Source organism: Sminthopsis crassicaudata, chromosome 6, assembly GCF_048593235.1.
Source record: "Sminthopsis crassicaudata isolate SCR6 chromosome 6, ASM4859323v1, whole genome shotgun sequence".
Taxonomy (NCBI): domain Eukaryota; kingdom Metazoa; phylum Chordata; class Mammalia; order Dasyuromorphia; family Dasyuridae; genus Sminthopsis; species Sminthopsis crassicaudata.
This window is the reverse complement of record NC_133622.1, coordinates 246,512,285-246,540,048: the sequence shown is the minus strand read 5'-3', so window position 1 is coordinate 246,540,048 and position 27,764 is coordinate 246,512,285. Positions and strand designations below refer to the sequence as shown.

Sequence of the window (27,764 nt, the reverse complement as noted above, 5' to 3'; positions counted from 1 at the left end):
AGTAATAACCATGAGAATAGCTAGGGATAAAGTTCAAAAGTCTTTATTATCTCCTTCACAGTTTGTCTCCTTCACTTGGGGCCTGGCTTGCTTTCTGGAGGGTCTTCAGATGGGATTTGTTTCAGTGGAGAAATAATGGAGAGCCACCAGGAGCCTGATCAAAGATGAAATGTTTCTCTCCTCCAGTCCTTGTTGGCTCTTATATACTCTTTTATAATTATAGTATCTTAGGTGTCAATCTTATAGAATAGGTGTCAATCTTGTAGAACTATATTAAGTACTAAGTACATGTACTGAACTAAGAGAACTATTAAGCACCATGCTAAAGCAGATAAGCATTGTCTGACCAATTCCACTGAGTTAACTCCTTCTTTCAAGTATATTTCTCCATAGTTCTACCCTTTACAGGAACTGCTTTGAATCATCTCATAGTTGAAGAGAGCCAAGACCATTAGAATTGATCATTGTACAGTCTTCTTGTTGCCATGTTCTTGTTATGCTCATTTCACTCAGCATTAATTCATGTAAGTCTCTCCAAGCCTCTCTGAAATCATCCTGTTGGTAATTTCTTACAGAACAATAATATTCTATAACATACATATACCATAAATTTTTCAGCCATTCTCCAACTGATCGGCATCTATTCATTTTCCAGTTTCTTGCTAATACAAAAAGAACTGCCACAATCATTTTTGAACATGTGAGTCCTTTTAAAATCTCTTTAGGATATAAGCTTAATTAAAACAATTCTGGGTCAAAGGGTATGCACAGTTTAACTTGTTGAGCATAGTTCAAATTGCTCTCTAACAACAATGTTATATTGGACATTTTTTAAAATAAAAGATAGAAACAAGGAATAAAATTTTCCTTAAATATCAGTCTATAATTACACATTTCTTAAGAACTCACTATGAATTAAGACATATATTAAATTCTATCAATAAAATATTTCAGGGGGGCGGAGCCAAGATGGCGGAGAGGAAACACACGACTCAGTGAACGTCCTCACTCCCTCACAACCAATTAGATAAATTAAGTCTCAAAATTAGCTCAGGATTGATAGATACCACAAGGACTGGAAGCACGACTTACCAGCTGAAGAGAATCTGGAGTTTCAACAGGAAAGGTCAGTTCTCAGGGGAGGAATAAGAAAGACCAGCACAGACGGTGGGGTAGGGGCACACTGCGCCCATTGCGCTGGGAGGGGCTCTGGGATCAGAGAAGCCACTGAGGTAAAGGAATCTGGCACAGGCTGTTAGCTCTTCTCTGCTAATTATTTAGCAGTTCAGAAGAGAAAGCCAAAATATTTTAAAACTCAGATTAGATTTTCCCTGGACCCTGGGGGTGACTCAGGCACCAGGGGGTGTGGCCTCAGCTACCTCCTGAGAATAGTTAAGAGACTGACAAGTGGGTGGATACGGCCCAAGGCAACACACACTGCCTAGCTTAGCTGGAGGGAGTGGAACTCAGCTCCAGGAAGTCCCAGAGAAGCGGAACCTTTGAACTAGGGACCGCGGTTTCTGGCAGACACTTCCAGTTTGAGCGCAGGGGCTTCTTACGTCACCTGCTGCAGACACCCACTCCCCACCCGGACACATAGCCTGGGCTTCCTGCAGTCTTCACTATTCTACGCCCTCGAAGCACAGTAGTGCTAATCACCTCTGAGGCACTTCCAGGGAGGGGGTGGGGAACTCTCTCCCAGAGCTCTCTCTTAGCTCAGGCTCAGGAGCCGCTGCATCCATCCGGTCTGGGAGGAAGCTGGTAAAGAAGTAAATAATTTCCTACCCCAGAGACAGACCCCAAAAGATTTTTTTTAAGTATGAGCAAAAAAGCTAGAAAAACCATAGATTCCTTCTATACAGAGAAAGAGCGGGTGTCCAACCCCGAGGAAGTTGACAGCAGAGAATCAGATAACAACCTAAAGGGGAACGATTCCTGCCCCCCATCACATAACTCTCTCCTAGAAGAAGCTCTTAAGAAATTGAGGGAGATCGAAGAAAAATGGGGCAAGGAAAGGGAAGTTATGATAGAGAATAACAATGTCCTGAAATTGGAGTTGGAAAAAATAAAGAATTCACAGGAGATTCAGGGAAACAAAATTAGTTAATTAGAAAAGGTTAAAAAAACACAGGAAAGTAGGATTTCTGAATTGGAAAAGATAAAAAAGTCTCAAGAAAATAGAATTTCTGAATTGGAAAAAGAAAATAATTCTCAAAAAAAAAAAATTAGGGAAATGGAAAAAAACTCAATAGAGCAAAATAATTCATTTAAAAACGAAATTGGGCATTTACAAAAAGAACTAAAAACTGTGAAAGAAGAAAATAACTCCTTAAAAGTCAGGATGGAACAAATAGAAATGAATGATTCACAGAGAACCCAAGAATCAGTCAAACAAAACAAAAAAAATGAGAAGCTGGAGAACAACGTCAAATACTTACTGGGAAAATCTATAGACCTGGAAAATAGATCTAGGAGAGATAATCTGCGGATTATTGGACTTCCAGAAAACTATGACCAAAAAAAGAGCCTAGATTCTATTTTACAGGAAATTATCAAAGAGAACTGTCCAGAGATAATAGAAACAGAAGGGAAAGTAGATGTGGAAAGAATTCATCGAACTCCTTCTGAAATAGACCCTAAAAAAAGAACACCACGGAATATTGTGGCTAAGCTGCAGAATTACCACACAAAGGAGAAAATCCTGCAAGCAGCTAGAAAAAAACAATTTAAATACCAAGGTGCCACAATAAGGGTCACCCAAGATCTGGCTGCCTCCACATTAAAAGATAGAAGGGCCTGGAACCTGATATTCCGTAAGGCAAAAGATCAAGGACTGCAACCACGAATGAACTACCCAGCTAAGTTTAGCATCTTTTTCCATGGAAGAAGATGGTCATTCAATGAAACAGAGGAATTCTATATGTTTCTAAGAAAAAAACCAGACTTAAACAAAAAATTTGATCTACATCCACAAGACTGAAGAGAAACAGAAAAAGGTACACAGAACCCTTGAGAACTGTAACTTTGTTGTGGGTATATAAAAAATACTCAAGGATAATTTGATTTTACTGATATAAAAGAAAAAAAGGGGGGTGTGGTAAAGGGAAGGAGGTCGGTTCAGAAAAAGGGGAAGGAGTGATAAAAAGAGGGAAACTACATCCCAGGAAGAGACATAGAAAATACACCATATCTGAGGGAACTTAGTGAGGGGGAGAATCATTGTGTGAATCTTACTCTCATCAGAAGAGGCTCAAAGAGTAAATAATTAACATATTTGTTTTTCAGAGAATTTTCTCTCACCTCATTAAAAGGGGGGAGAGGAAAAGGGGAAAGGAAAAGGAGAATAAGTGAAGGGACTTGGAGGGAGGGGGGAGGGATCCTAAAAAAAAAAAAAAAAAAAAAGAGGGAGGGTTGCGCGTCACAAGGGGGGTCTGTAAATTAAATATCGGGGAGGGGGATCAGGGGGGTCAAGGGAAAAAAGTATAATCTGGGGATAATACGATGGCAGGAAATACAGAATTAGTAATTTTAACTGTAAATGTAAATGGGATGAACGATCCCATCAAACGGAGACGGATAGCAGACTGGATCAAAAAGCAGAACCCTACAATATGTTGTCTACAGGAAACACACTTAAAGCAGGGAGATACATACAGAGTAAAGGTAAAAGGTTGGAACAGAGCTTATTATGCTTCAGGTAAAGCCAAAAAAGCAGGGGTAGCTATCCTTATCTCAGATCAAGCAAAAGCAGAAGTAGATCTCATTAAAAAAGATAAGGAAGGAAACTATATCCTGCTGAAAGGTAGCATAAATAATGAAGCCATATCAATACTAAACATATATGCACCAAGTGGTATAGCATCTAACTTTCTAAAGGAAAAGTTAAAAGAGTTGCAAGAAGAAATAGACAGTAAAACTATAATAGTGGGAGATCTCAACCTTGCACTCTCAGATGTAGACAAATCAAACCACAAAACAAATAAGAAAGAAATTTAAAAAGTAAATAGAACATTAGAAAAACTAGGTATGATAGACCTTTGGAGAAAACTGAATGGCAATAGAAAGGAATATACTTTCTTCTCAGCAGTTCATGGCTCCTATACAAAAATTGACCATATATTAGGACATAAAGATCTCAAAATTAAATGTAGGAAGGCAGAAATAATAAATGCCTTCTTCTCAGATCACAATGCAATAAAAGCTACATTCAGTAAAAAGTTAGGGGTAAATAGACCAAAAAGTAATTGGAAACTGAATAATCTCATCTTAAAGAATGACTGGGTGAAAGAGCAAATTATAGAAACAATTAACAATTTCACCCAAGATAATGATAATGATGAGACATCATATCAAAATCTTTGGGATGCAGCTAAAGCAGTAATAAGGGGAAATTTTATATCTTTAGAGGCTTATTTGAAGAAAATTGAGAAAGAGAAGATTAACGAATTGGGCTTACAACTTAAAAGGCTAGAAAAAGACCAAATTATAAACCCCCAACCAAAAATTAAACTCGAAATACAAAAATTAAAAGGAGAAATCAATAAAATTGAAAGTAAAAAAACTATTGAATTAATAAATAAAACCAAGAGTTGGTTTTATGAAAAAGCCAATAAAATAGATAAACCTTTGGTAAATTTGATCAAAAAAAAGAAAGAGGAAAATCAAATTGATAGTCTTACAAATGAAAAGGGGGATCTTTCCACCAATGAAGAGGAAATTAGAGAAATAATAAGGAGTTACTTTGCCCAACTTTATGCCAATAAATTTGATAACTTAAGTGAAATGGATGACTTTCTCCAAAAATATAGGCTCCCTAGATTAACAGAGGAGGAGATAAATTGCTTAAATAGTCCCATTTCAGAAAAAGAAATAGAACAAGCTATTAATCAACTCCCCAGGAAAAAATCCCCAGGGCCAGATGGATTCACATGTGAATTCTACCAAACATTTAAAGAACAATTAGCCCCAATGTTATATAAATTATTTGAAAAAATAGGGGATGAAGGAGTCCTACCAAACTCCTTTTATGACACAGACATGGTACTGATACCTAAACCTGGTAGATCGAAAACTGAGAAAGAAAATTATAGACCAATCTCCTTAATGAATATTGATGCTAAAATCTTAAATAAGATATTAGCAAAAAGACTTCAGAAAATCATCTCCAAGATAATACACTATGATCAAGTAGGATTTATTCCAGGAATGCAGGGCTGGTTTAATATTAGGAAAACTATTAATATAATTGACCATATTAATAATCAAATTAATAAGAACCATATGATCATCTCAATAGATGCAGAAAAAGCATTTGACAAAATCCAACATCCATTCCTACTAAAAACTCTTGAGAGTATAGGAATAAATGGATTATTCCTTAGAATAATCAGGAGTATATATTTAAGACCGTCAGTAAGCATAATATGCAATAGAAATAAACTGCAACCTTTCCCAGTAAGATCAGGAGTGAAACAAGGTTGCCCACTATCACCATTACTATTCAATATAGTACTAGAAACGCTAGCCTCGGCAATAAGAGCCGAGAAAGAGATTCAAGGAATTAGAGTAGGAAATGAGGAAATCAAACTATCACTTTTTGCAGATGACATGATGGTATACTTAGAGAACCCCAAAGACTCTGCTAAAAAGCTACTAGAAATAATTCAAAATTTCAGCAAAGTGGCAGGATACAAAATAAATCCACATAAATCCTCGGCATTTTTATATATCACTAACAAAATGCAACATCAAGAGATACAAAGAGAAATTCCATTCCAAACAAATGTTGAGAGTATAAAATATTTGGGAATCCATCTACCAAAGAAAAGTCAGGAATTATATGAGAAAAATTACAAAACACTTGCCACAAAAATAAAATCAGATTTAAATAATTGGAAAGACATTCAGTGCTCTTGGATAGGCCGAGCGAATATAATAAAGATGACAATACTCCCCAAACTAATCTATTTATTTAGTGCTATACCAATCAGACTCCCAAGAAACTATTTTAATGACCTAGAAAAAATAACAACAAAATTCATATGGAAGAATAAAAGGTCAAGAATTGCAAGGGAACTAATGAAAAAAAACTCAGAGGAAGGTGGTCTAAGTGTACCTGATCTAAAGCTATATTATGTAGCAGCAGTCACCAAAACCATTTGGTATTGGCTACGAAATAGACCGGTAGATCAATGGAATAGATTAGATACAAAGGACAAAAAAGGATACATCTATAGCAATCTAATCTTTGACAAACCCAAAGATTCCAACATTAGGGATAAAAATTCATTATTCGGAAAAAACTGTTGGGAAAACTGGAAATTAGTATGGCAGAAATTAGATATGGATCCACACTTAACACCATATACCAAGATAAGATCAAAATGGGTCCATGATTTAGGCATAAAGAGGGAGATAATAAATAGATTAGAGGAACAGAGGATAATCTACCTCTCAGACTTGTGGAGGAGGAAGGAATTTATGACCAGAGGAGAACTAGAGATCATTATTGATCACAAAATAGAAGATTTTGATTACATCAAACTAAAAAGTTTCTGTACAAATAATACTAATGCAAACAAGATTAGAAGGGAAGTAACAAATTGGGAAAATATTTTTAAAAACAAAGGTTCTGACAAAGGTCTCATTTCCAAAATATATAGAGAACTGACCCAAATTTATAAGAAACCGAACCATTCTCCAATTGATAAATGGTCAAAGGATATGAACAGACAATTCTCAGAGGAAGAAATTGAAACTATATCCACTCACATGAAAGAGTGTTCCAAATCACTACTGATCAGAGAAATGCAAATTAAGACCACTCTGAGATACCACTACACACCTGTCAGATTAGCTAAGATGACAGGAACAAATAATGACAAATGTTGGAGGGGATGTGGGGAAACTGGGACACTAATACATTGCTGGTGGAGTTGTGAAAGAATCCAGCCATTCTGGAGAGCAATCTGGAATTATGCCCAAAAAGTTATCAAACTGTGCATACCCTTTGACCCAGCAGCGCTACTACTGGGATTATATCCCAAAGAAATACTAAAGAGCGGAAAGAGTCATATATGTGCCAAAATGTTTGTGGCAGCTCTTTTTGTTGTAGCTAGAAACTGGAGGATGAATGGATGTCCATCAGTTGGAGAATGGTTGGGTAAATTGTGGTATATGAAGGTTATGGAATATTATTGCTCGGTAAGAAATGACCAGCAGGAGGAATATAGAGAGGCCTGGAGAGACTTAAATCAACTGATGCTGAGTGAAATGAGCAGAACCAGAAGATCACTGTACACTTCAACAACAATGCTGTATGAGGATGTATTCTGATGGAAGTGGAAATCTTCAACATAAAGAAGATCCAACTCACTTCCAGTTGATCAATGATGGACAGAGGTAGCTGCACCCAGAGAAGAAACACTGGGAGGGGAATGAAAATTGTTAGCACTAATATCTGTCTGCCCAGGTTGCATGTACCTTCGGATTCTAATGTTTATTGTGCAACAAGAAAGTGATATTCGCACACATGTATTGTACCTAGACTATATTGTAACACATGTAAAATGTATGGTATTGCCTGTCGTCGGGGGGAGGGAATAGAGGGAGGGGGGGTAAATTGGAAAAATGAATACAAGGGATAATATTATAAAATATATATATATATATATAATAAAAAAAAAAAAGAAAAAAAAATATTTCAATAAGAAATCTCAGTTTGGGAGGGGGGTGTCTGAAAATCTATAAATGAAGAAATAGTAAGCTTTTGCTTGTCAGATGTACTGAGTTCTCTGGGACCAGCTTTTTGTTAAACAAAGAACTTGGAATGTAAGACAATCAGATATATTTGTAAGGAATTCCTGATTTGCTGAATGGAAGATGATATTTTTGCATTAATTTTATTTTGTATTTTTTTATTTTTTAAAGCTTTTGGTTTCAAAACATATGCATAGATAGTCTTAAAGATTCACCTTTCCAAAACCTTGTGTTGCACATATTTTTCCTCCTGACTCCCTCCCCTAGACAGCAAGTAATCCAATACATGTTACACATCTGCAAACCTTCTGTGCATATTTTCACAATTATCATGCTGCACAAGAAAAATCAGATCAAAAAGTGTTAACTCAGGGGAATTGGTGAAAAATGTAAGCAAAAATCAAATAAATTAAAAATATGAACTATGTTGTGGTCTACACTCAGTCCCACAGTCCTCTCTCTGACTGCACTTGGCTTTCTCCATCACAAGACCATTGGAACTGGCCTGACCATTATGTATCTTTTAAAGTAAGATACTATATATTTTGAAGTTTAACATCTATAGAAAATAATTGATTACCGGCTTTGCTAGTTTTCATTTGTCTTAGTGTTCAAGGAGAAAGGTGAAAAAGTGTTCAGAACTCTAAGGAAGCTCAAGAAGGAGAAAGACAACTTTTGGAAGCTCCAATTACATAACCAGTTTTTCATTAATAGTCAATCCTGGGACATGGGCATGAATCCTTCTTTCCCCAAAGACTAACAACCACCTGTCCTTGCCTTCAGCTCCACCACTTTCTGAAATCCATCAATTCTGTCAGTACTGCCAGTGATGAGTCACGTGAGGATGGAGCCCAGCCAGCTGCTGAGATATATGACATACTGAATTATAAATCCTTCCCTGGCCAGATAGAAACTCTGGTCAAAGTAGGTGAAGTGTATCCTCTCGCTCAGAGATTCACCATTAAGGAAGAAGACATAGATTGGCCAGAAGATTTCCATCAGGTAAGGGACTAATAGATATTAACTTTATGACTTTGTCTCTTTAGCTTCCTGGACACTGGCTGTTTCTTCATGGGTACCCGCATGTTTCTTACAGATACTGGAAATGCGTGTGAGAGGGTACTAATATCCACTTACTCTTCTTTTTTACTCTGAACAAAAGAGTTTTAGGATTTTCTTTTTTCAGTCCCACTTGCACATTCTTTCCAGCTAAGTTAAATAAATAATGATCAGAAATGTTCGTTTTGATATATCCCAAATTAAGTGATTAAGTTTAAAAAAATAATAAGAGGGCACAGAGTAGAGAAAAATTATCCTCCAAGAGGATTTATTTACACAAGACTACTTGATATCTGGATTTGTATAGGCAAATAATTTCATCTGAATTTTTGTTTAATTTGGATACAGTTGTACAAAGCTGACTTTTATTTCAAAGACACAATGGCTTTAGGGATTTTTAATAAAAATGTTTCAGCTCTAGCCTCTGCTGATATCAAACATTTATTTGTATACAATTTTCTTTGTGTACAATTGGATAAATTCCATCCTACCCTTTACAATAGTCCTAAGAAGAGACTTCAAATGTCAACCTGAGAATAAGATTAGCCTATAAAATCACCTTATTCTTTGATTCAATCAAGCTGAACAGTACAATTAGTTTATTTTAGTACATACTCTCTAAAATTATGATTCCCTGAAACATTCTGGAAAGAATGTTTGAATTAATGAATTTATGAAAACACAGAAAACCAAAACTTTTTGGGCTTGTAAAATAAAATAATATATTTCCTCTTGTGTGGCCAAAAACTTTTCAGCATTACCAATTCTAAAATGGAATGAAGTTCAGAGTTAAAATGTTACTTGGGAAAAACTAAACCAACAAGAAATTACAATGAAAAAAATATCAAGGAGTTTCATTGTATGTACTGGGTAATTTGTGTGGAATCATTGGTGATAAGATGATCTGAACTGGAATATGACGATACAAGTTTTCCACTGAGAATTAGATCATTCTTGTCCTGCAGAATTGCAAATATTTTATTCTACCTGTCTTCTATAGGAGAACTTTGAAATTATAATTTCCTCAATTCATCCATCTTTCACCAATTGTTTTTTCAACAATGTTTTCTGCTTTTCTCTGGTGGAAACATAGACTCCAACGTCTAGGTGCAATCTGAAGTGTGGCTCTGGGTTCAAAAAGACTGCTCTTGAAAGCCAGCCCAAGTGTTGCTATGCTTGCACCCCATGTCCTGAAGGCACAATTTCCAACCAGACAGGTGGGTTCCTAAAGATAAACTGTCCTTTTCCCAAAGTAATAGACGTTCTAATTTGTTTATTGTTTGTTTTTTTTGTTTATTTGTTTTTGTTTTTAATAGTTTTTATTTATCAGATATTTTCATGGGTAATTTTATAACACTGACAATTGCCAAACCATTTGTTCCAATATTTACCCTCCTTCCCCCCCCCCCCGCCCCAGATGGGAGGTCGACCAATACATGTTAAATGTGTTAGAGTATAAATTAAATACAATATATGTATACATGACCAAACAGTTGTTTTTCTGAACAAAAAGAATCGAACTTTGAAATAGTGTACAATTAGCCTGTGAAGATAATCTAAAATGCAGGCAGAAAAAATTAGTGATTGAAAATTCTATGTAGTGGTTCATAGTGGTCTCCCAGAGTTCTTTCACTGATTGTAGCTGGTTCACTTCATTACTGCTCTATTGAAACTGATTTGCTTCATCTCATTGTTGGAGAGGGCCACGTCCATCAGAATTGATCATCTTACAATATTGTTGTTGAAGTATATAAAGATCTCCTGGTCCTGCTCATTTCACTCAGCATCAGTTCATGTAAGTCTCTCCAGGCCTTTCTGAAATCATCCTGTTGGTCATTTCTTACAGAACAATATTATTCCATAATATTCATATACCACAATTTGTTAAGCCAATCTCCAATTGATGGGCATCCACTCAGTTTCCAGTTTCTGGGCACCACAAAGAGGGCTGCCACAAACATTCTTGCACATACAGGCTCCTTTCCCTTCTTTAAGATCTCTTTGGGATACAAACCCAGTAGCAACACTATTGGATCAAAGGGTATGTACAGTTTCATAACTTTTTGAGCATAGTTCCAAATTGTTCTCCAGAATGGCTGGATGTATTCGCAGTTCCACTAACAATGTATCAGTGTCCCTGTTTTTCCGCATCCCCTCCAACATTCTGCATTACCTTTCCCTGTCATTCTAGCCAATCTGACAGGTGTTTACTGGTATCTCAGAGTTGTCTTAATTTGCATTTATCTGATTATTAATGATTTGGAGCATCTTTTCATATGACTAGAAATAGTTTCAATTTCTTTATCCGAGAATTATCTATTCATATCATTTGACCATTTATGGATTGGAGATTGGCTTGATTTCTTATATATTAGAGTCAATTCTCTACATATTTTGGAAATGAGGCCTTTATCTGAACCTGTGACAATAAAAAAATGTTTTCCCAGTTTATTGTTTCTAATTTTATCTGCATTGATTTTGTTTGTCAAAAACTTTTCAATTGGATATAATCAAAGTTTTCTATTTTGCGATCAATAATGATCTCTAGTTCTTCTTTGGTTATGAAATCCTTCCTGTTCCACAGATCTGAGAGGTAAACTACCCTATGTTCTTCTAATTTATTTATAATCTCATTCTTTATTCCTAGGTCATGAAGCCATTTTCATCTGACCTTGGTATACCATGTTAAGTGTGCATCAATGCCTAGTTTCTGCCATATTAATTTCCACTTTTCTCAGCAATTTTTGTCAAACATTGAGTTCTTATCGCAAAGGCTAAGGTCCTTGGGTTTGTCAAACTAGGTTATTAGAGTTATTATTTTGTCCTTTGGACCTAACCTATTCCACTGATCAACTAGTCTATTTCTTAGCCAATAACAAATGGTTTTGGTAACCACTGCTTTATAATATAATTTTAGATCTGGTACAGCTAGGCCACCTTCATTTGATTTTTTTTTCATTAATTCCCTTGAAATTCTTGACCTATTGTTTTTCCATATGAACTTTGTTGTCATTTTTTCTAGGTCATTAAAATAGCTTTTTGGGAGTCTGATTGGTATAGTGCTAAATAAATAGATTCGTTTAGGTAGTATTGTCATCTTTATTATATTTGCTCGCCCTATCCAAGAGCATTTAATATTTTTCCAATTGGTTAGATCGGACTTAATTTGTGTGGAAAGTGTTCTGTAGTTTTGCTCATGTAGTTTCTGATTTTCCCTTGGCAGATTGATTCCTAAATATTTTATACTATTAGTAGTTACTTTAAATGGAAATTCTCTCTGTAACTCAACTGTGGACTTTTTTAGTGACATATAAGAATGCTGATGATATATGTGGATTTATTTTGTATCCTGCAACATTGCTAAAGGTGTGGATTTTTTTTTCTTTCCTTTCCTTTCCTTTTTTTTCCTTTCCTTTCCTTTTCTTTTCTTTTCCTTTCTTTTCTTTTCTTTTTTTTTTCTTTTCCTGTTTTTTTTTTGTTGGGAGTGTTGTCCTTTGTTCTTTTTTATTTTAAATTAATTTTATAATAATAAAAATTTGACAGCATATATGCATGAGTAATTTTTTTTATAATATTAGCCCTTATATTCATTTTTCCAAAATTTCCCCTACCTCTCTCTACTCCCTCCCTTAGATGACAGGCAACCCCATACATTTTACATGTGTTACAGAATAACCTAGATACAATATATGTGTGTAAATCCAATTTTTTTTGTTGCACGTTAAGTATTGGATTCCGAAGGTATAAGTAACCTGGGTAGAGAGACAGTTTACATTCAATTCCCAGTGTTCCTTCTCTGGGTGTAGTTGTTTCTGTCCATCATTGATCAACTGGAAGTGAGTTGGATCTTCCTGATGTTGAAGATTTCCACTTCCATCAGAATACATCCTCATACAGTATAATTGTTGAAGTGTATAGTGATCTTCTGGTTCTGCTCGTTTCACTCAGCATCAGTTTATGTAAATCTCTCCAAACCTTTCTGAATTCATCCTGTTGGTCATTTCTTACAGAGCAATAATGTTCCATAACCTTCATATACCATAATTTACCCAACCGTTCTCCAATTGATGGACATCCATTCATTTTCCAGTTTCTAGCCACTATGAATAGAATTGACACAAACATTTTGGCACATACAGGCCCCTTTCCTTTCTTTAGTATTTCTTTGGGATATAAGCCCAGTAGTAGCAGTGATGGATCAAAGAGTATGCACAGCTTGATAACTTTTTGGGCATAGTTACAAATTGCTCTCCAGAATGGCCAGATTCTTTTACAACGCGGTGTGGATTATTTCTAATAGCTTTTCTTTGAATCTTTGGGGATCTCTATGTATACCATATTATCATCCGCAGAGTGATAATTTGGTTTCCTCATTACCTACTCTAATTCCTTTAATTTCTTTCTCTACTCTTATTGCCAAAGCTATTATTTCTAATACAATATTGAATAGTAATGATGATAGTGGACAACCTTGTTTCACACCTGATCTTAATGGGAATGGTTGCAGTCTTTCTCCATTATATATGATGCTTATTGATGGTTTTAAATAGATGCTATTGATTATCTAAAGGAAAAGTCCATTTATTCCTATGCTCTCAAGTGTTTTTAATAGGAATGGATGTTAGATTTTATGAAATGCTTTTTCTGCATCTATTGAGATGATCATATGATTATTGTTAATTTGATTATTAAGATGGCCAATTGTATTGATAACTTTCCTAATATTGAAACAGCCCTGCATTCCTGGTATAAATCCTACTTGATCATAATGTATTGTCCTGGGAATGATTTTCTGGAGTCTTTTTGCTAATATCTTATTTAAAATTTTAGCATCAATTTTCATTAGGGAGACTGGTCTATAGTTTTCTTTCTCCGTTTTCAACCTTCCTGGTTTGGGTATCAGTACCATGTCTGTGTCATAAAAGGAATTTGGTAGCACTCCTTCATTCCCTATTTTTTCAAATAGTTTATATAACAGTGGAGCTAATTGTTCTTTGAATGTTTCGTAGAATTCACCTGTGAATCCATCTGATCTTGGAGATTTTTTCTTGGGGAGTTGATTAATAGCTTGTTCTATTTCTTTTTCTGAGATGGGACTATTTAAGCAGTTTACTTCCTCCTCTGTTGATGTGGAAAGCCTATACTTTTGGAGGTGGTCTTTCATTTTATTTAGGTTATCACATTAATTGGCATAAAGTTGGGCAAAATAACTCCTTATTATTTCTCTAATTTCCTCCTAATTGGTGGACAGTTGCCCCTTTTCATGTTTAAGACTGACAATTTGATTTTCCTCTCTCTTTTTTCTAATCAGATTTACCAAAGATTTATCTATTTTATGGGTTTTTTCATAAAACCAACTCTTAGTTTTATTTATTAGTTCAATATTATTTTTACTTTTAATATTATTTATTTCTCCTTTTAATTTTAGAATTTCAAGTTTAGTATTTGATTGGGGGTTTTTAATTTCATCTTTTTCTACCTTTTTGAGTTGTAAGCCCAATTCATTGATCTTCTCTTTCTCTACTTTCTTCAAGTAAGCCTCCAAAGATATGAAATTTCCCCTTATTACCGCTTTAGCTGCATCCCATAAATTTTGGTATGATGTCTCATCATTGTCATTATCTTGAGTGAAATTGTTAATTGTGTCTATAATTTGCTGTTTCACCCAATCATTCTTTAAGATGAGATTATTTAGTTTCCAATTACTTTTTGATCTATTTACCCCTAACTTTTGGTGAATGTAGTTTTTATTGCATTGTGATCTGAAAAGAAAGCCTTTACTGTTTCTGCCTTCTTGCATTTAATTTTGAGATCTTTATTTTCTAATATATGGTCAATTTTTGTATAGGTTCCATCAACTGCTGAGAAGAAAATATACTCCTTTCTGTCACCATTCAGTTTTCTCCAAAGATCTATCATACCTCATTTTCCTAATATTAGATTTACCTCTTTAATTTCTCTCTTATTTGTTTTGTGGTTTGATTTATCTAATTCTGAGAGCGCAAGGTTGAGATTTCCCACTATTATAATTTTGCTATCTATTTCTTCTTGCAACTCTCTTAACTTCTCCTTTAGGAAGTTAGATGCTATACCACTTGGTTCATCTATGTTTAGTATTGATATGGCTTCATTGTATATGCTACCCTTTAGCAAGATATAGTTTCCTTCCTTATCTCTTTTGATTAGATCAATTTTAGCTTTTGCTTGATCTGAGATAAGGATAGCTACCCCTGCTTTTTTGACTTCACTGAAAGCATAACAGATTCAGCTCCAGCCTTTTACCTTTACTCTGTAAGTATCTCCCTGCTTTAAATGTGTTTCCAGTAAGCAACAAATTGTAGGGTTCTGACTTTTGATCCAGTCTGCTATCCACCTCCACTTAATGGGAGAGTTCATCCCATTCACATTAAAGTTAAAATTACTAATTCTGTATTTTCTGCCTTCATAATATACCCTGATTATGCTTTTTTCCCTTACCCCCACCGAACCCTTTCCCAATATTAAACTTATGAGCCCCATTTGCGTCACGCAGCCCTCCCTCTTTAATATCCATCCCTCCTCCCTTTAAATCCTTTTCCCTTTCTTATTCCCTTTCCTTATTGCTCCTTTCCTTTTCCCTTTCCCTCTTTTCAATGAGGTGAGAAAGAATTTTCTGTAACACTAATATGTTAATAATTTTCTCTTTGAGCCTATTCTGATGCGAGTAAGGTTTCTCCCCCTCTCTACCTTCCCTCAGATATGATAGGTTTTCTTTGCCTCTTTGTGGGATGTGGTTTCACTATTTTTATCTCCCCTTTCCCCTTTTTCTTACACTATCCCCTTTTAATTTCTACTTACCTTTTTTTTGGTTATATCCTTAAAATCAAATTATACATATAATCTTAATGTATATCCACAACAGAAATACAGTTCTCAAGAGTCCCTTTTACTTTTTTCTGCTTCTCTTGAGACCTATGATTAGAGATCAAATTTTTTCTTTAAATCTGGTTTTTTACTTATAAACATATAGAATTCATCTGTTTCATTAAATGTCCGTCTACTTCCATGGAAGGAAATGCTCAATTTAGCTGGGTAGTTTATTCTTGTCTGCATTCCAAGTTCTTTTGCCTTTCAGAATATCAGATTCCAGGCCCTTCAATCCTTTAATGTAGAGGCAGCCTGATCTTGAGTGACCCTTATTGTGGCACCTTGGTATTTGAATTGTTTTTTCCTGGCTGCTTGTAATATTTTTTCCTTATTCTGATAGTTCTGAAATTTGTCCACAGTGTTCCATAGAGTTTTTTTTTTTTAGGGTCTTTTTCAGAAGGAGTTTGATGAATTCTTTCAATGTCCATTTTACCTTCTGGTTCTATTATCTCTGGGCAGTTCTCTTTGATGATTTCCTGTAAAATAGTAGCTAGGCTCTTTTTTTCATCATAATTTTCGGGAAGTCCAATAATCCTCAGATTGTCTCTCCTAGATCTATTTTCCAGGTCTGTCATTTTGGCAAGTAGATAGCTGACATTTTTCTGCAGATTTTCATTTTCTTTGGCTTTGCTTGACTGTTTCTTGGTGTCTCGGTGAATTATTCATTTCTATTGGTTCAGTTCTGATTTTTAATGAGTTATTTTCTTCTTTAGCTTTTTAAACTTCTTTTTGTATGTGTCCAATTGAGTTTTTAAATGAGTTGTTTTGCTCTATGGAGTTTTTTTTTTCCATTTCACTAAATTTCTTTTTTAATGAGTTATTTTCTTTTCTCAGTTCACAAATCCTACTTTCTTGGGAATTCTTTCTCTTTTCCAATTCACAGATCCTACTTTCCTGTGATTTCTTTACCTTTTCCAACTCCTTAATTCTGTTTCCCTGCATTTCCTGTGAATTCTTTACCTTTTCCAATTCACATTTCAGGAAGTTGTTTACCTTTTCTAATTCACATTTCAGGACATTGTTATTCTCTAGCATAGCTTCTCTTTCCCCATTTTTCTTCTAATTCTCTCTTCAGATCTTTAATAGTCTCTTCTAGGAGAGCATTATTTGGGGAATTGTCTGGAAACTGTCTCCTATTAGCCTCCTCAGGTTTGGAAACCAGCTCTTTTTCTGCATAGAAGCTTTCAATTGTTTTCTTCATTTTTTTGCTAATTTTTTTTAAAGCCTTCAGGGTCTGCCCTCAGTGCAAGGGGATTACCAGCTTCCTCTGCAGAGTGAGGATGGATTTATGGGCAGTATTTGCCCTCTCAGTGGGCTGCAAGGAATGGCCCAGCTGCAGGAGGACTCTGGGAAGACCTCCACAGGGAAGTGATTATGCCTGGGTATCACAGGCTGGGCTGTGTAAGTGCCCTCCTAGGAGCCCCACTGTGAGGTTTAGTGACAGCCTTGGGGCTAGTGGTTAAGGAGCAAAGGTATCACTCCCCCCCCGCCCCCCCCCCTCCAATAAACACCGCCTTTGAGTATTTGCAATAGTCCTGTCCCTCACCACACCAGAAGTGTCCCTGCCTGGGAGAGTGTAGGCAGGCTGGGGTAATTGCACTATCCACAGCAAGTCCCTCACTATACAGATGAAAGGCTGCCCTGGGTTATGCTCCTGCTGTGTGTCTGCCTCCCAAGAGCCCCTCCCTGCTGAATGCCGTGAAGAGCTGTGTTATGGTCTGTGCTAGGTTACTTCCAGTCCTGGGTCGGCGAAGCCAGAGCTGCTCGGGCTTTGGCTTCCTTCAGTGTACCCATTACCCCTGGCTCCAACTTCTCTGCTGGTCCCCTAGCACCAAAGCAAAGCAATCAGGCTATAGCAGAGAGCTCTGTGTACACTTTCCAACCACAGATGCGCCACCTCCCCCTCTCTTTTCTCTCCCTTCTGCTTCTGCCACCTCAGGTCAAACATTTTCTAGAGATATTCCAGATTCTCTTCCTCTGGTAGTTTTTGTATTTCCAATCTTCTTGGGTTTTACCAGTCAAGCACTGTATTTGAGGCTGAATTTAATACTTGGTAAAAAGGGATCTTGGTAGAAAGAATTTCGAAAGATCCATCTAGCTTATACACCATCTTGGCTCCCACCCCCAATGTTCTAATCTGTTAATCTTAAACTGTTATGCTTTGTATTTGGCAAAATAATATTTTCTGAGTTGCAATTATTCAGTCCTTTTCATTCAATTTGCTTTGTGATCATTCTTATAGTTATAGTTATAATTTTATATATATATATATATATATATATATATATATATATATATATATATATATATATATATGTTTCTAATTACTATCATATATATAATAGTAATTAGAAACATCCCCTGGTTGAAGATACCAAAAATCTGTCAAAGCAGAACCCATCAGGATTTAACTACCATGGTACTCCCTAATACTTCCTTGACCTTGTAGCCTAATTGGAATATTTCCCATTCCTGTAGGAAAGCTTAATCTAAAATAGTTCTAAGCTTCCTCCCTCCTAAAGGAAAAATTAATAGAAAAATACTTAATTCTAAAAACTTTCTAAGAACAGATATATTTGTTGTAAGAGACTCAGGATTTAGTCCTCATGAAAATATCCCTTGGCATAAGATTGATCAGAGTCCTCAATGAAGATTATTTGAAAGACTTGTTTTCTGGAGGATGGAGTCCCAATTCAAGGAAACTTTGCTGAGAAAAAAAAAATTGAATAAAAATTGATCATCCTGAAACCTATATCACTGTCAGAGCTGATGAGATATCATCTTGATGTCCTTTTTACATGATATTGATCAATAAAATAGCATGATTGAAAGCTTAAGCTTTGGGGTGATTTTTTTGGTAGTTTATCTTTCTTCATTTATTAACTCTTCTATTTTGTTTACATAAAATTTACTCTTTATGTCTGTCCTTTGGAATGGATTTTTATTTTCATTTTACTTATAATGTTATGGTCTAGCCTACAAATTAGATAATTTCTCCCCTTATTTCAGTTAATATTTTTTTCCAATTCCAATTATATTTCTGAGAACAATGTGTAGTATTTATTATGAAGGATTTCTTTTTTATAATAATAGCTTTTCATTTGTCAAAATACATACAAAGATAGTTTTAAACATTCACCCTTGCAAAAAAAACCCTGTGTTCTAAATTTTTCTTCCTCCCTGTTCATCTCTTTTCTTTCCTACACAGGAAGTAATTCAGTGCAGGTTAAACATATACATTTCTTCTCACCATATTTCCATATTTATTATGCTGCACTAGAAAATCCGACCAACAGGGGAAAAAAAGGAAAAAAAAAAAAGAAAAAAAAAAACAAGGAAATAAACAATGACAAAAATGGTGGAAATACTATTTTGTGATCCACATTCAGTCCCAATAATCCTCTCTTTGAATGTAGATGGCTGTGTTCATCACAAGTCTCATTGTTGAAAAGAGCCAAGTCCATCACAGTTGAAAATCACAGTGTATCTCTTTCAGGATACAGTGTTCTCTTGATTCTACCCAATTCACTTTGCATCAGATCACATGAGTTCCACAAGGCCTTTCTGAAATCAGCCTGTAATATTCCATTACATTTATATATCATAATATATTCAGCCAATTTCCGACTGGTGGGCATCTACTCTGTTTCCAGTTCCTTGCCACTACAAAAAGAACTCTTAAAATATTTTTTTACATATGGGTGCTCTTCTCTTTTTTATGATTTCTTTGGGATACAATAGATCCACTTGTAGATGCACAGTTGGATAGCCTTTTCATCATATTCCAAATTGCTCTCCAGAATGGTTTGGTCAGTTTACAACTCCAACAAAAATGTATTAGTGTCCCAGTTTTCCCACTTCCCCTGAAACATTTCTCATTATCTTTTCCAGTCATCTTAGCCAATCTGTGAGGTGTGAAGTGGTACCACAGAGGTGTCTTAATTTGGTTTTCTTTAACCAATAGTGATTTAGAACATTTTTTCGTATGAATAAAAAACGGTTTTAATTTCTTCTTCTGAAAAGTGCCAATTGGAGAATGGCTTATAGCTATAACCTTACATTCAAAGAAACACAACAAAAAGTCTTTTTAATCTAATTTTAAAAAAAAAATTCTTGGCCTTCCTCTATGGTTTCCGTGTTTCATTTCTGATCCTAAAGTATTGAATTATGTATAAAAGCACCCTTTCTGACTCATCGTAGATGGTTTCAAATTAGAAGACTGCAGGGATTTTGAATTTTTGTTTAGTAAACTTATGATATGAAATGAATACATTCAACACTTTTTTTTATCCATATGTGGAGAAATGAAGATACTGAAATGCACCTTCATTTTATTCAACCTTTAGAACATTTTTCCTCCTTACTTTGAAGGAGTCCAAAAATGAGCTTGACCTCAGTGTAAAATGAATCACACCATGCTTCATAGGAGACAAAAAAACTGATCAGTCTGGGATATAGTGTGATTTTGCTGTTATTCACAGATGCAGAGGAGTGCCGGCAGTGCCCTCAAGATCAATATCCCAATAAGAAGAGAGATCGTTGCCTACCCAGGACTATGACCTTCCTGGCCTATGAGGAACCTCTGGGAATGACTCTGGCTTGTGCAGCCATCTGCTTCTCCCTCCTCACTGTGCTGGTCCTGGGGGTCTTTCTGAAGCACAGAGACACCCCCATAGTCAAAGCCAATAACCGCAGTCTCAGCTACACTCTGCTGGTCTCCCTCAGCCTCTGCTTCCTCTGCTCCTTGCTCTTCATCGGCCATCCCACCACAGCCACCTGCCTGCTGCGCCAAACCACATTTGCAGTTGTCTTCACAGTGGCCGTTTCCTCCATTTTGGCTAAAACCATCACTGTGGTTCTGGCCTTCAGAGCCACCCAACCAGGGAGCAGGCTCCGGAGCTGGCTGGGATCCACAGCATCTTACTCTCTCATTTTCACCTGCACTCTCATCCAAATGGGTCTCTGTGGCATCTGGCTTGGGACATACCCCCCCTTCCTGGAGATGGACATCCACTCTGAGCCTGGCTCCATTATCATCCAGTGCAATGAGGGCTCCCTCCTCACTTTCTACTGTGTCCTTGGCTACATGGCCCTGCTGGCTTTGGCCAGCTTCACCTTGGCTTTCCTGGCCAGGACCCTGCCGGACACTTTCAATGAAGCCAAGTTCCTGACCTTCAGCATGCTTGTGTTCTGCAGCGTCTGGATCTCCTTCCTGCCCTCGTACCAGAGTTCCAAGGGCAAGGCCATTGTGGCCTTGGAAGTCTTTGCCATCTTGACCTCCAGTGCCGGGATTCTCACTTGCATATTTGTTCCCAAGTGCTTTGTGATCCTACTGAGATCAGAACAAAATACTCTGGGGATACTTAAAAAGAAAGCTATTCTCTGAGAAGCCAGGTCTTGGAAAGCTCACCAATCACAATCAAGGAACTCCTTTGATCCAAAGTCATAACAAAATGTTAAATACATCTCATTCATTTGCCTCCGTTTTCTCTAATATTCATCTTTGTTTTTATTTCAATACAATAGTATATTCAAGCATCCTATTGCCTGATTTAAGATTAGAGGTAGAATGGATATTTTGAATTAGTTTACATATAGCAGACAATATGTGAATGATATGTTTACATATTGGTGGAAAACAATTGTGGAATTTCAGTAAATAACTGCCTGGCTTCTAATCCTAAACTTTGATAAGTCCATCCAGCATTCTGAATCTTTGATTTGTTACTTGGAAAATCAGAACTTTAATTTCTCCCCAGTTTGTTTGAATTATATGGTTAACAAATATTTTTGAGTGAATTGAACTTATCTATGAGAAAAGATTTTTGGGAGAATGCTAATTAATTTGCTGAGTAGTATGGTTTCTAACCAGTGATTATGTACTACAAATCATTTAGCCTCTCACTTTTCCATCAATTATGTAATTGTAGAGTGATCATTGGATCTAGAAATCTGTTTCAAAGCTTTATTAGGTCCATCAAATACATCTTGTTACCAAACCTTGGGCATATAAGTAACTGATTGTCATAGAATAATAAAAATGGGATGATAATAATACAGGAGTAATAATAAAATGACTTCAATTAGAATATTTTAGTGGTCATATTACTTATTCAATTCATCATCCATTATTGCAACCTATCACCTCTTTTGTTTTTCTAACATATTTGAATATATCTCTGGGTATAGATACATCAAAGGAAAATTTTTTTCTTTCTTTCTTTCTTTTCCTTTTTTTCTGAGACAGGGGTTAAGTGACTTACCCAGGGTCACACAGCTAGTCAGTGTTAAGTGTCTGAGACCAGATCTGAACTCAGATCCTCCTGAATTCAGATGGTGCTCTATCCACTGAGCCACCTAGCTGACCTGGCAAAGAAAAGTCGATGGCTGAAATTCTATGACTTTCTCTTAAAAAAAAAAAACACAATTATAACTATCAACAATAGTGTATAAGATGTGGTATTTTTTGAGAATGCACTAATATTTTTTCAATAAAAAAAAGATTTACAAAAATTCCCCTGCCCAGATATCTGTTCTTTCTTTTGTTTCTGTTTTAAAATGAATATTCCACCTAAAATTAGTAGGAGATTCCCCAGGTTGATAATAGTGATATTTACAGGTCAGCATTCTTCTAGAAATAATATAAAATAGAAGTAAAAATCTGAAGAGAGGAAACACAAAAATTCAAGAACTGATTCCTAGCTAATTCTTCTGGAAACAGTATCTGAACTACTGTCCCCAACCTGGCACTCCAGACATTCTCAGAGTTCCTGGATCTCCTTTGCTCTTATTCCTAAATATACCACAAACTTACAATTCCTTTGCCTTCTATATATTTAAAAATGTAGGAACCCAGTGGTTTTGGCTTTTCTTGAAAGGAAAGGAGTGTCATATTACTCCTAGACCAAGTGGAAGATATGCCTTCCCATGAACTCCTGCTTTCTCCAGCTCCAAATTCTCTTGTCCAGGCAAGAAAATTCTCTATTCCCATTATCCTGGGAAAAAATTAATTGTCTTACTTTCAGAATTAGACATATGATTTCCCATGTCAATGAGTTAAGTATAACAAATCAAGGTCTTCCTGAAAATCAAGAAGAGGACAAAATATGTCTATCACTTTTTGCAGATGATGTGATTTTTTTACCTAGGAAACTCTAGAAAGTCAACTGTTACTAAGTGCTAACTCGGTTATCTAATTTAGCATGGTACATCACAATTCTCCAGCACAGAGTTCACACCTTTAGTTCAAACCTTTAAAGGAGTTTACACCTTTAAAAGGAGCTTGCTCCTTGGTCTATAAGAAGTTCTCACAAGCCCATTCTCTGGGAGGATAAAAGGAGCCAACATTGAGTCTAAAGTTCAGTCTGGAAGAAGGCAGTCTGGAAGGACACAATCTGGATTGGATTAAGGATAACACTTCCCAGGAGAACTTCAGGGAAGCTGGAGGAGATTCTACCTTCATGCTGACTGGAGGCTTTGGATTCAGAAGGAGCTAGAGACTGAAGCTGGCTGGAAAGATTCTGACAGGAAAAGATTCAAGATGTTGAAAGATACAATACAGAACTAAATCCAAGGCTTCATCCCCAGAAACTCCCCAAGAGATCTCTTCCCAGAGAATGACCCCAAATCTAGAGATAACAGAATGTTACATTTTGGCTCCCAACTTGGGGCAAGGACTTTTGTTTATCCTGGCTCTGCCTGATTCTGAGGTCTTCGGGTAGCTAGTCTGGCCTTGACAGTCAACTTAAAAACAAGTTGAAATAAGGAGTCATTTAAGAAAAATGTCTGGGTAGGAGATAAATCCATACAAATCATTAACATTTCTGTTTGTTAATTACCCAATGGTGTAGGAAGCCCTAAAAAGACAAATTTTTGTTAATAACGTTATTGACAGTACAAAACATTTGAGAGTCACAGAAAACTCTTCCCACAAATACAGAAAGATCTGAGTAACTAGATAAATTTTAATTGCTCATGATTAAACAATACAACATAATTCAATGAAAAGAATACTGAAATTAATTTACTTATTCTGTGATATTACCAGTGTATGAAGTAAACTTGGATAGTTTGATTTATATGTTAATAAATAAGGAAAGGCCACACTAGGAAAGTCAGTTTAGAGATTACCAAATATTTAAATGTCTAATACTATTTAAACTCAATTCGCCTGAAGAAAAGTCTGATCTGGAATATGAAGGGAAGTGTGGAAGAAAATATCAAAAGAAAAGGGAAAAAGTGAAATTCACAAACCTCAAACCATGTTATCAATTGCAGCCATTGAAATCATTTGACATTTGTTAAAAATAAAAATGTAAATCAAGGGTATGGGGAACGGGAGACCCAAATTCAATTGAATTTGGTATAACTGAGTTTTTGAGGATTGAATGTAAAGAATTCTGAGCCTTCCAGAATTGACACTTTAGAATTGTGGGTCAGGAAAAGACTTTTGACAGTACCTGTGACAGTAAATGGCCAATATTTCAAATCAATTGAGATTATTCACTAGAAGGTCAAATATTGAAGCATAATCATTAAAAAAACAATGTATACAATGGAAAGATGGAATTCCCTGGAAAAGATGCTGCTATAGATTAATATTGCAGGTGAAAAGAAAAGTAAATGGGAGAGAAAATAGATGGATAGTATCAATGAGATAAAGAAAAACATGAGCAATCCTTGAGAGATAATGGAGGAGAGAAAGACATGGTGTACTATGGTCTGAGTCACAGAATGAGACACAATTGTATAACAATAGCAATATCCACCACAACAGCAATAGTATCATGGACAAAGTCATTGAACAAACTTTTAACAAGTTTTTTTTAGTTTATTTTTTTATTGATTTTTATAATTATAACATTTTTTTGACAGTACATATGCATAGGTATTTTTTTTTCATAATTATCTCTTGTAATCCCTTCTGTTCTGAATTTTTCCCCTCCTTCCCTCCAACCCCTCCCCTAGATGGCAGGCATTCCCATACATATTAAATATCTTATTGTATATCCTAGGTAAAATATATATGTGCAGAAGCGAATTTTGTTGTTGTTGTTGTTGTTATAAAGGAAGAATTGTATTCGGAAGGTAAAAATAATCTGGGAAGAAAAACAAAAACAAAAAAAATGCTCACAGTTTACACTCATTTCCCAGTATTCCTTTTGTGAATGTAAATGATTCTGTCTATCATTGATCAATTGGAATTGCATTAGCTATTCTCCATGTTGAAGATATCCACTTCCATCAGAATACATCCTCATACAGTATCATTGTTGAAGTGTATAATGATCTCGTAGTTAAGCTCGTTTCACTCAGTATCAGTTGATGTAAATGTCTCCAAGCCTCTCTGTATTTCTCCTGTTGGTCATTTCTTACAGAACAATAATATTCCATAACAGTCATATACCATAATTTACCCAACCATTCTCTAATTGATGGACATCCATTCATTTTCCAGTTTCTAGCCACTACAAAAAGGGCTGCCACAAACATTTTGGCACATACAGGCCCCTTTCCTTCTTTAGTATTTCCTTGGGATATAAGCCCAGTAGTAGCACTGCTGGATCAAAGGTATGCACAATTTGATAACTTTTTGGGCATAATTCCAGATTGCTCTCCAGAATGGTTGGATTCTTTTTTTTTTTTCAAAATTATTGGATCCTGTTATTTTATTTTTTATTAATCTTATAATTTTTGGCAGTATGTATGCATGAGTAATTTTTTAGTGTTTTTTTTAATTTAATTTTTATTTTATTTTATAATTATAATTTTTTTTGACAGTACATATGCATGGGTAATTTTTTACAACATTATCCCTTGCACTTACTTCTGTTCAGATTTTTTCCCTTCCTCCCCCAACCCCCTCCCCCAGATGGCAAGCAGTCTTATATATGTTAAATATATTACAGTATAATTTAGATACAATATATGCGTGTAGAACAGAATTTTTTGTTGCACAGGAAGAATTGGATTCAGAAGGTAAAAATAACAGTTTACATTCATTTCCCAGTGTTCCTTTTCTGGATGTAGCTGGTTCTGTCCATCATTAATCAATTGGAATTGGATTAGTTCTTCTCTATGTTGAAGATATCCACTTCCATCAGCATACATCCTCGTACAGTATCATTGTTGAAGTGTATAATGATCTTCTGGTTCTGCTCGTTTCACTCAGCATCAGTTGATGTAAGTCTCTCCAAGCCTCTCTTTATTTCTCCTGTTGGTCATTTCTTATAGAACAATAATATTCCATAACATTCATATACCATAGTTTACCCAACCATTCTCCAATTGATGGACATCCATTCATCTTCCAGCTTCTAGCCACTATGAAAAGGGCTGCCACAAACATTTTGGCACATACAGGACCCTTTCCCTTCTCTAGTAGTTCCTTGGGGTATAAGCCAGGTAGTAGTATGGCTGGGTCAAAGGGTATGCACATTTTGATAACTTTTTGGGCATAATTCCAGATTGCTCTCCAGAATGGTTGGATTCTTTCACAACTCCACCAACAATGCATCAGTGTCCCAGTTTTCCCACAGCCCCTCCAACATTCATCGTTATTTGTTCCTGTCATCTTAGCCAATCTGACAGGTGTGTAATGATACCTCAGAGTTGTCTTAATTTGCATTTCTCTGATCAATAGTGATTTGGAACACTCTTTCATATGAGTGGAAATAGTTTTAATTTCATCATCTGAAAATTGTCTGTTCATATCCTTTGACCATTTATCAATTGGAGAATGGCTTGATTTCTTATAAATTAAAGTCAATTCTATGTATATTTTGGAGATGAGGCCTTTATCAGAACCTTTAACTATAAAAATGGTTTCCCAATTTGTTATTTCCCTTCTAATCTTGTTTGCATTAGTTTTGTTTGTGCAGAAACTTTTTAATTTGGTGTAATCAAAATGTTCTATTTTGTGATCAATAATGGTCTCTAGTTCTCCCTTGGACACAAACTCCTTCCTCCTCCACAAGTCTGAGAGGTAAACTACCCTATGTTCCTCTAATCTATTTATGATCTCATTATTTATGCCTAAATCATGGACCCATTTTGATCTTATCTTGGTATATGATGTTAAGTGTGGTTCCATATCTAATTTCTGGTACACTAATTGCCAGTTTTCCCAACAGATTGTTTTTCAAATAATGAATTTTTATCCCTAATGTTGGTATCTTTGGGTTTATCAAACACTAGATTGCTGTAGTTGTACCCTTTATTGTCCTTTGTACCTAATCTGTTCCACTGATCAGCCTGTCTATTTCTTAGCCAATACCAAATGGTTTTGGTGACTGCTGCTATATAATATAACTTGAGATCAGGTATACCTAGACCACCTTCATCTGACTTTTTTTTCATTAATTCCCCTGAAATTCTCAACCTTTTATTCTTCCATATGAACTTTGTTGTTATTTTTCCTAGGTCACTAAAATACTTTCTTGGGAGTCTGATTGGTATAGCACTAAATAAATAGATTAGTTTGGGGAGTATTGTCATCTTTATTATATTTGCTAGGACTATCCAAGAGCACTCAATGTCTTTCCAATTATTTAAATCTGACTTTATTTTTGTGGCAAGAGTTTCATAATTTTGCTCATTTAATTTCTGACTTTTCTTTGGTAGATGGATTCCCAAATATTTTATATTCTCAACATTTGTTTTGAATGGAATTTCTCTTTGTATCTCTTGCTGTTGGATTTTGTTGGTGATGTATAAAAATGTTGGGGATTTATGTGGATTTATTTTGTATCCTGAAACTTTGCTAAAATTCTGAATTATTCCTAATGGCTTTTTAGCAGAGTCTTTGGGGTTCTCTAAGTATACCATCATGTCATGTGCAAAGAGTGATAGTTTGATTTCCTCATTTCCTACTCTAATTCCTTGAATATCTTTCTAGGCTCTTATTGCCGAGGCTAGCATTTCTAGTACTATATTGAGTAGTAATGGTGATAGTGGGCAACCTTGTTTCACTCCTGATCTTACAAGGAACGGTTCCAGTTTATCGCCATTACATATGATATTTACTGACGGTTTAAATATAT

General features: G+C 35.6%; 1 protein-coding gene across 1 annotated transcript in view; it reads left to right on the top strand.

Moving 5' to 3' along the window:
- The window catches only part of LOC141547589 (vomeronasal type-2 receptor 26-like), a 36,329-nt gene extending 13,675 nt beyond the window's left edge, over positions 1 to 22,654 (top strand). The window contains exons 3-6 of the mRNA XM_074275975.1: positions 8,542 to 8,760; positions 9,911 to 10,034; positions 20,205 to 21,073; positions 22,580 to 22,654. Coding sequence (XP_074132076.1) covers positions 8,542 to 8,760; positions 9,911 to 10,034; positions 20,205 to 21,073; positions 22,580 to 22,654 — 1,287 coding nt within the window. The remainder of the gene's footprint in view (positions 1 to 8,541; positions 8,761 to 9,910; positions 10,035 to 20,204; positions 21,074 to 22,579) is intronic.
- The last annotated feature ends 5,110 nt before the right edge of the window (positions 22,655 to 27,764 follow it).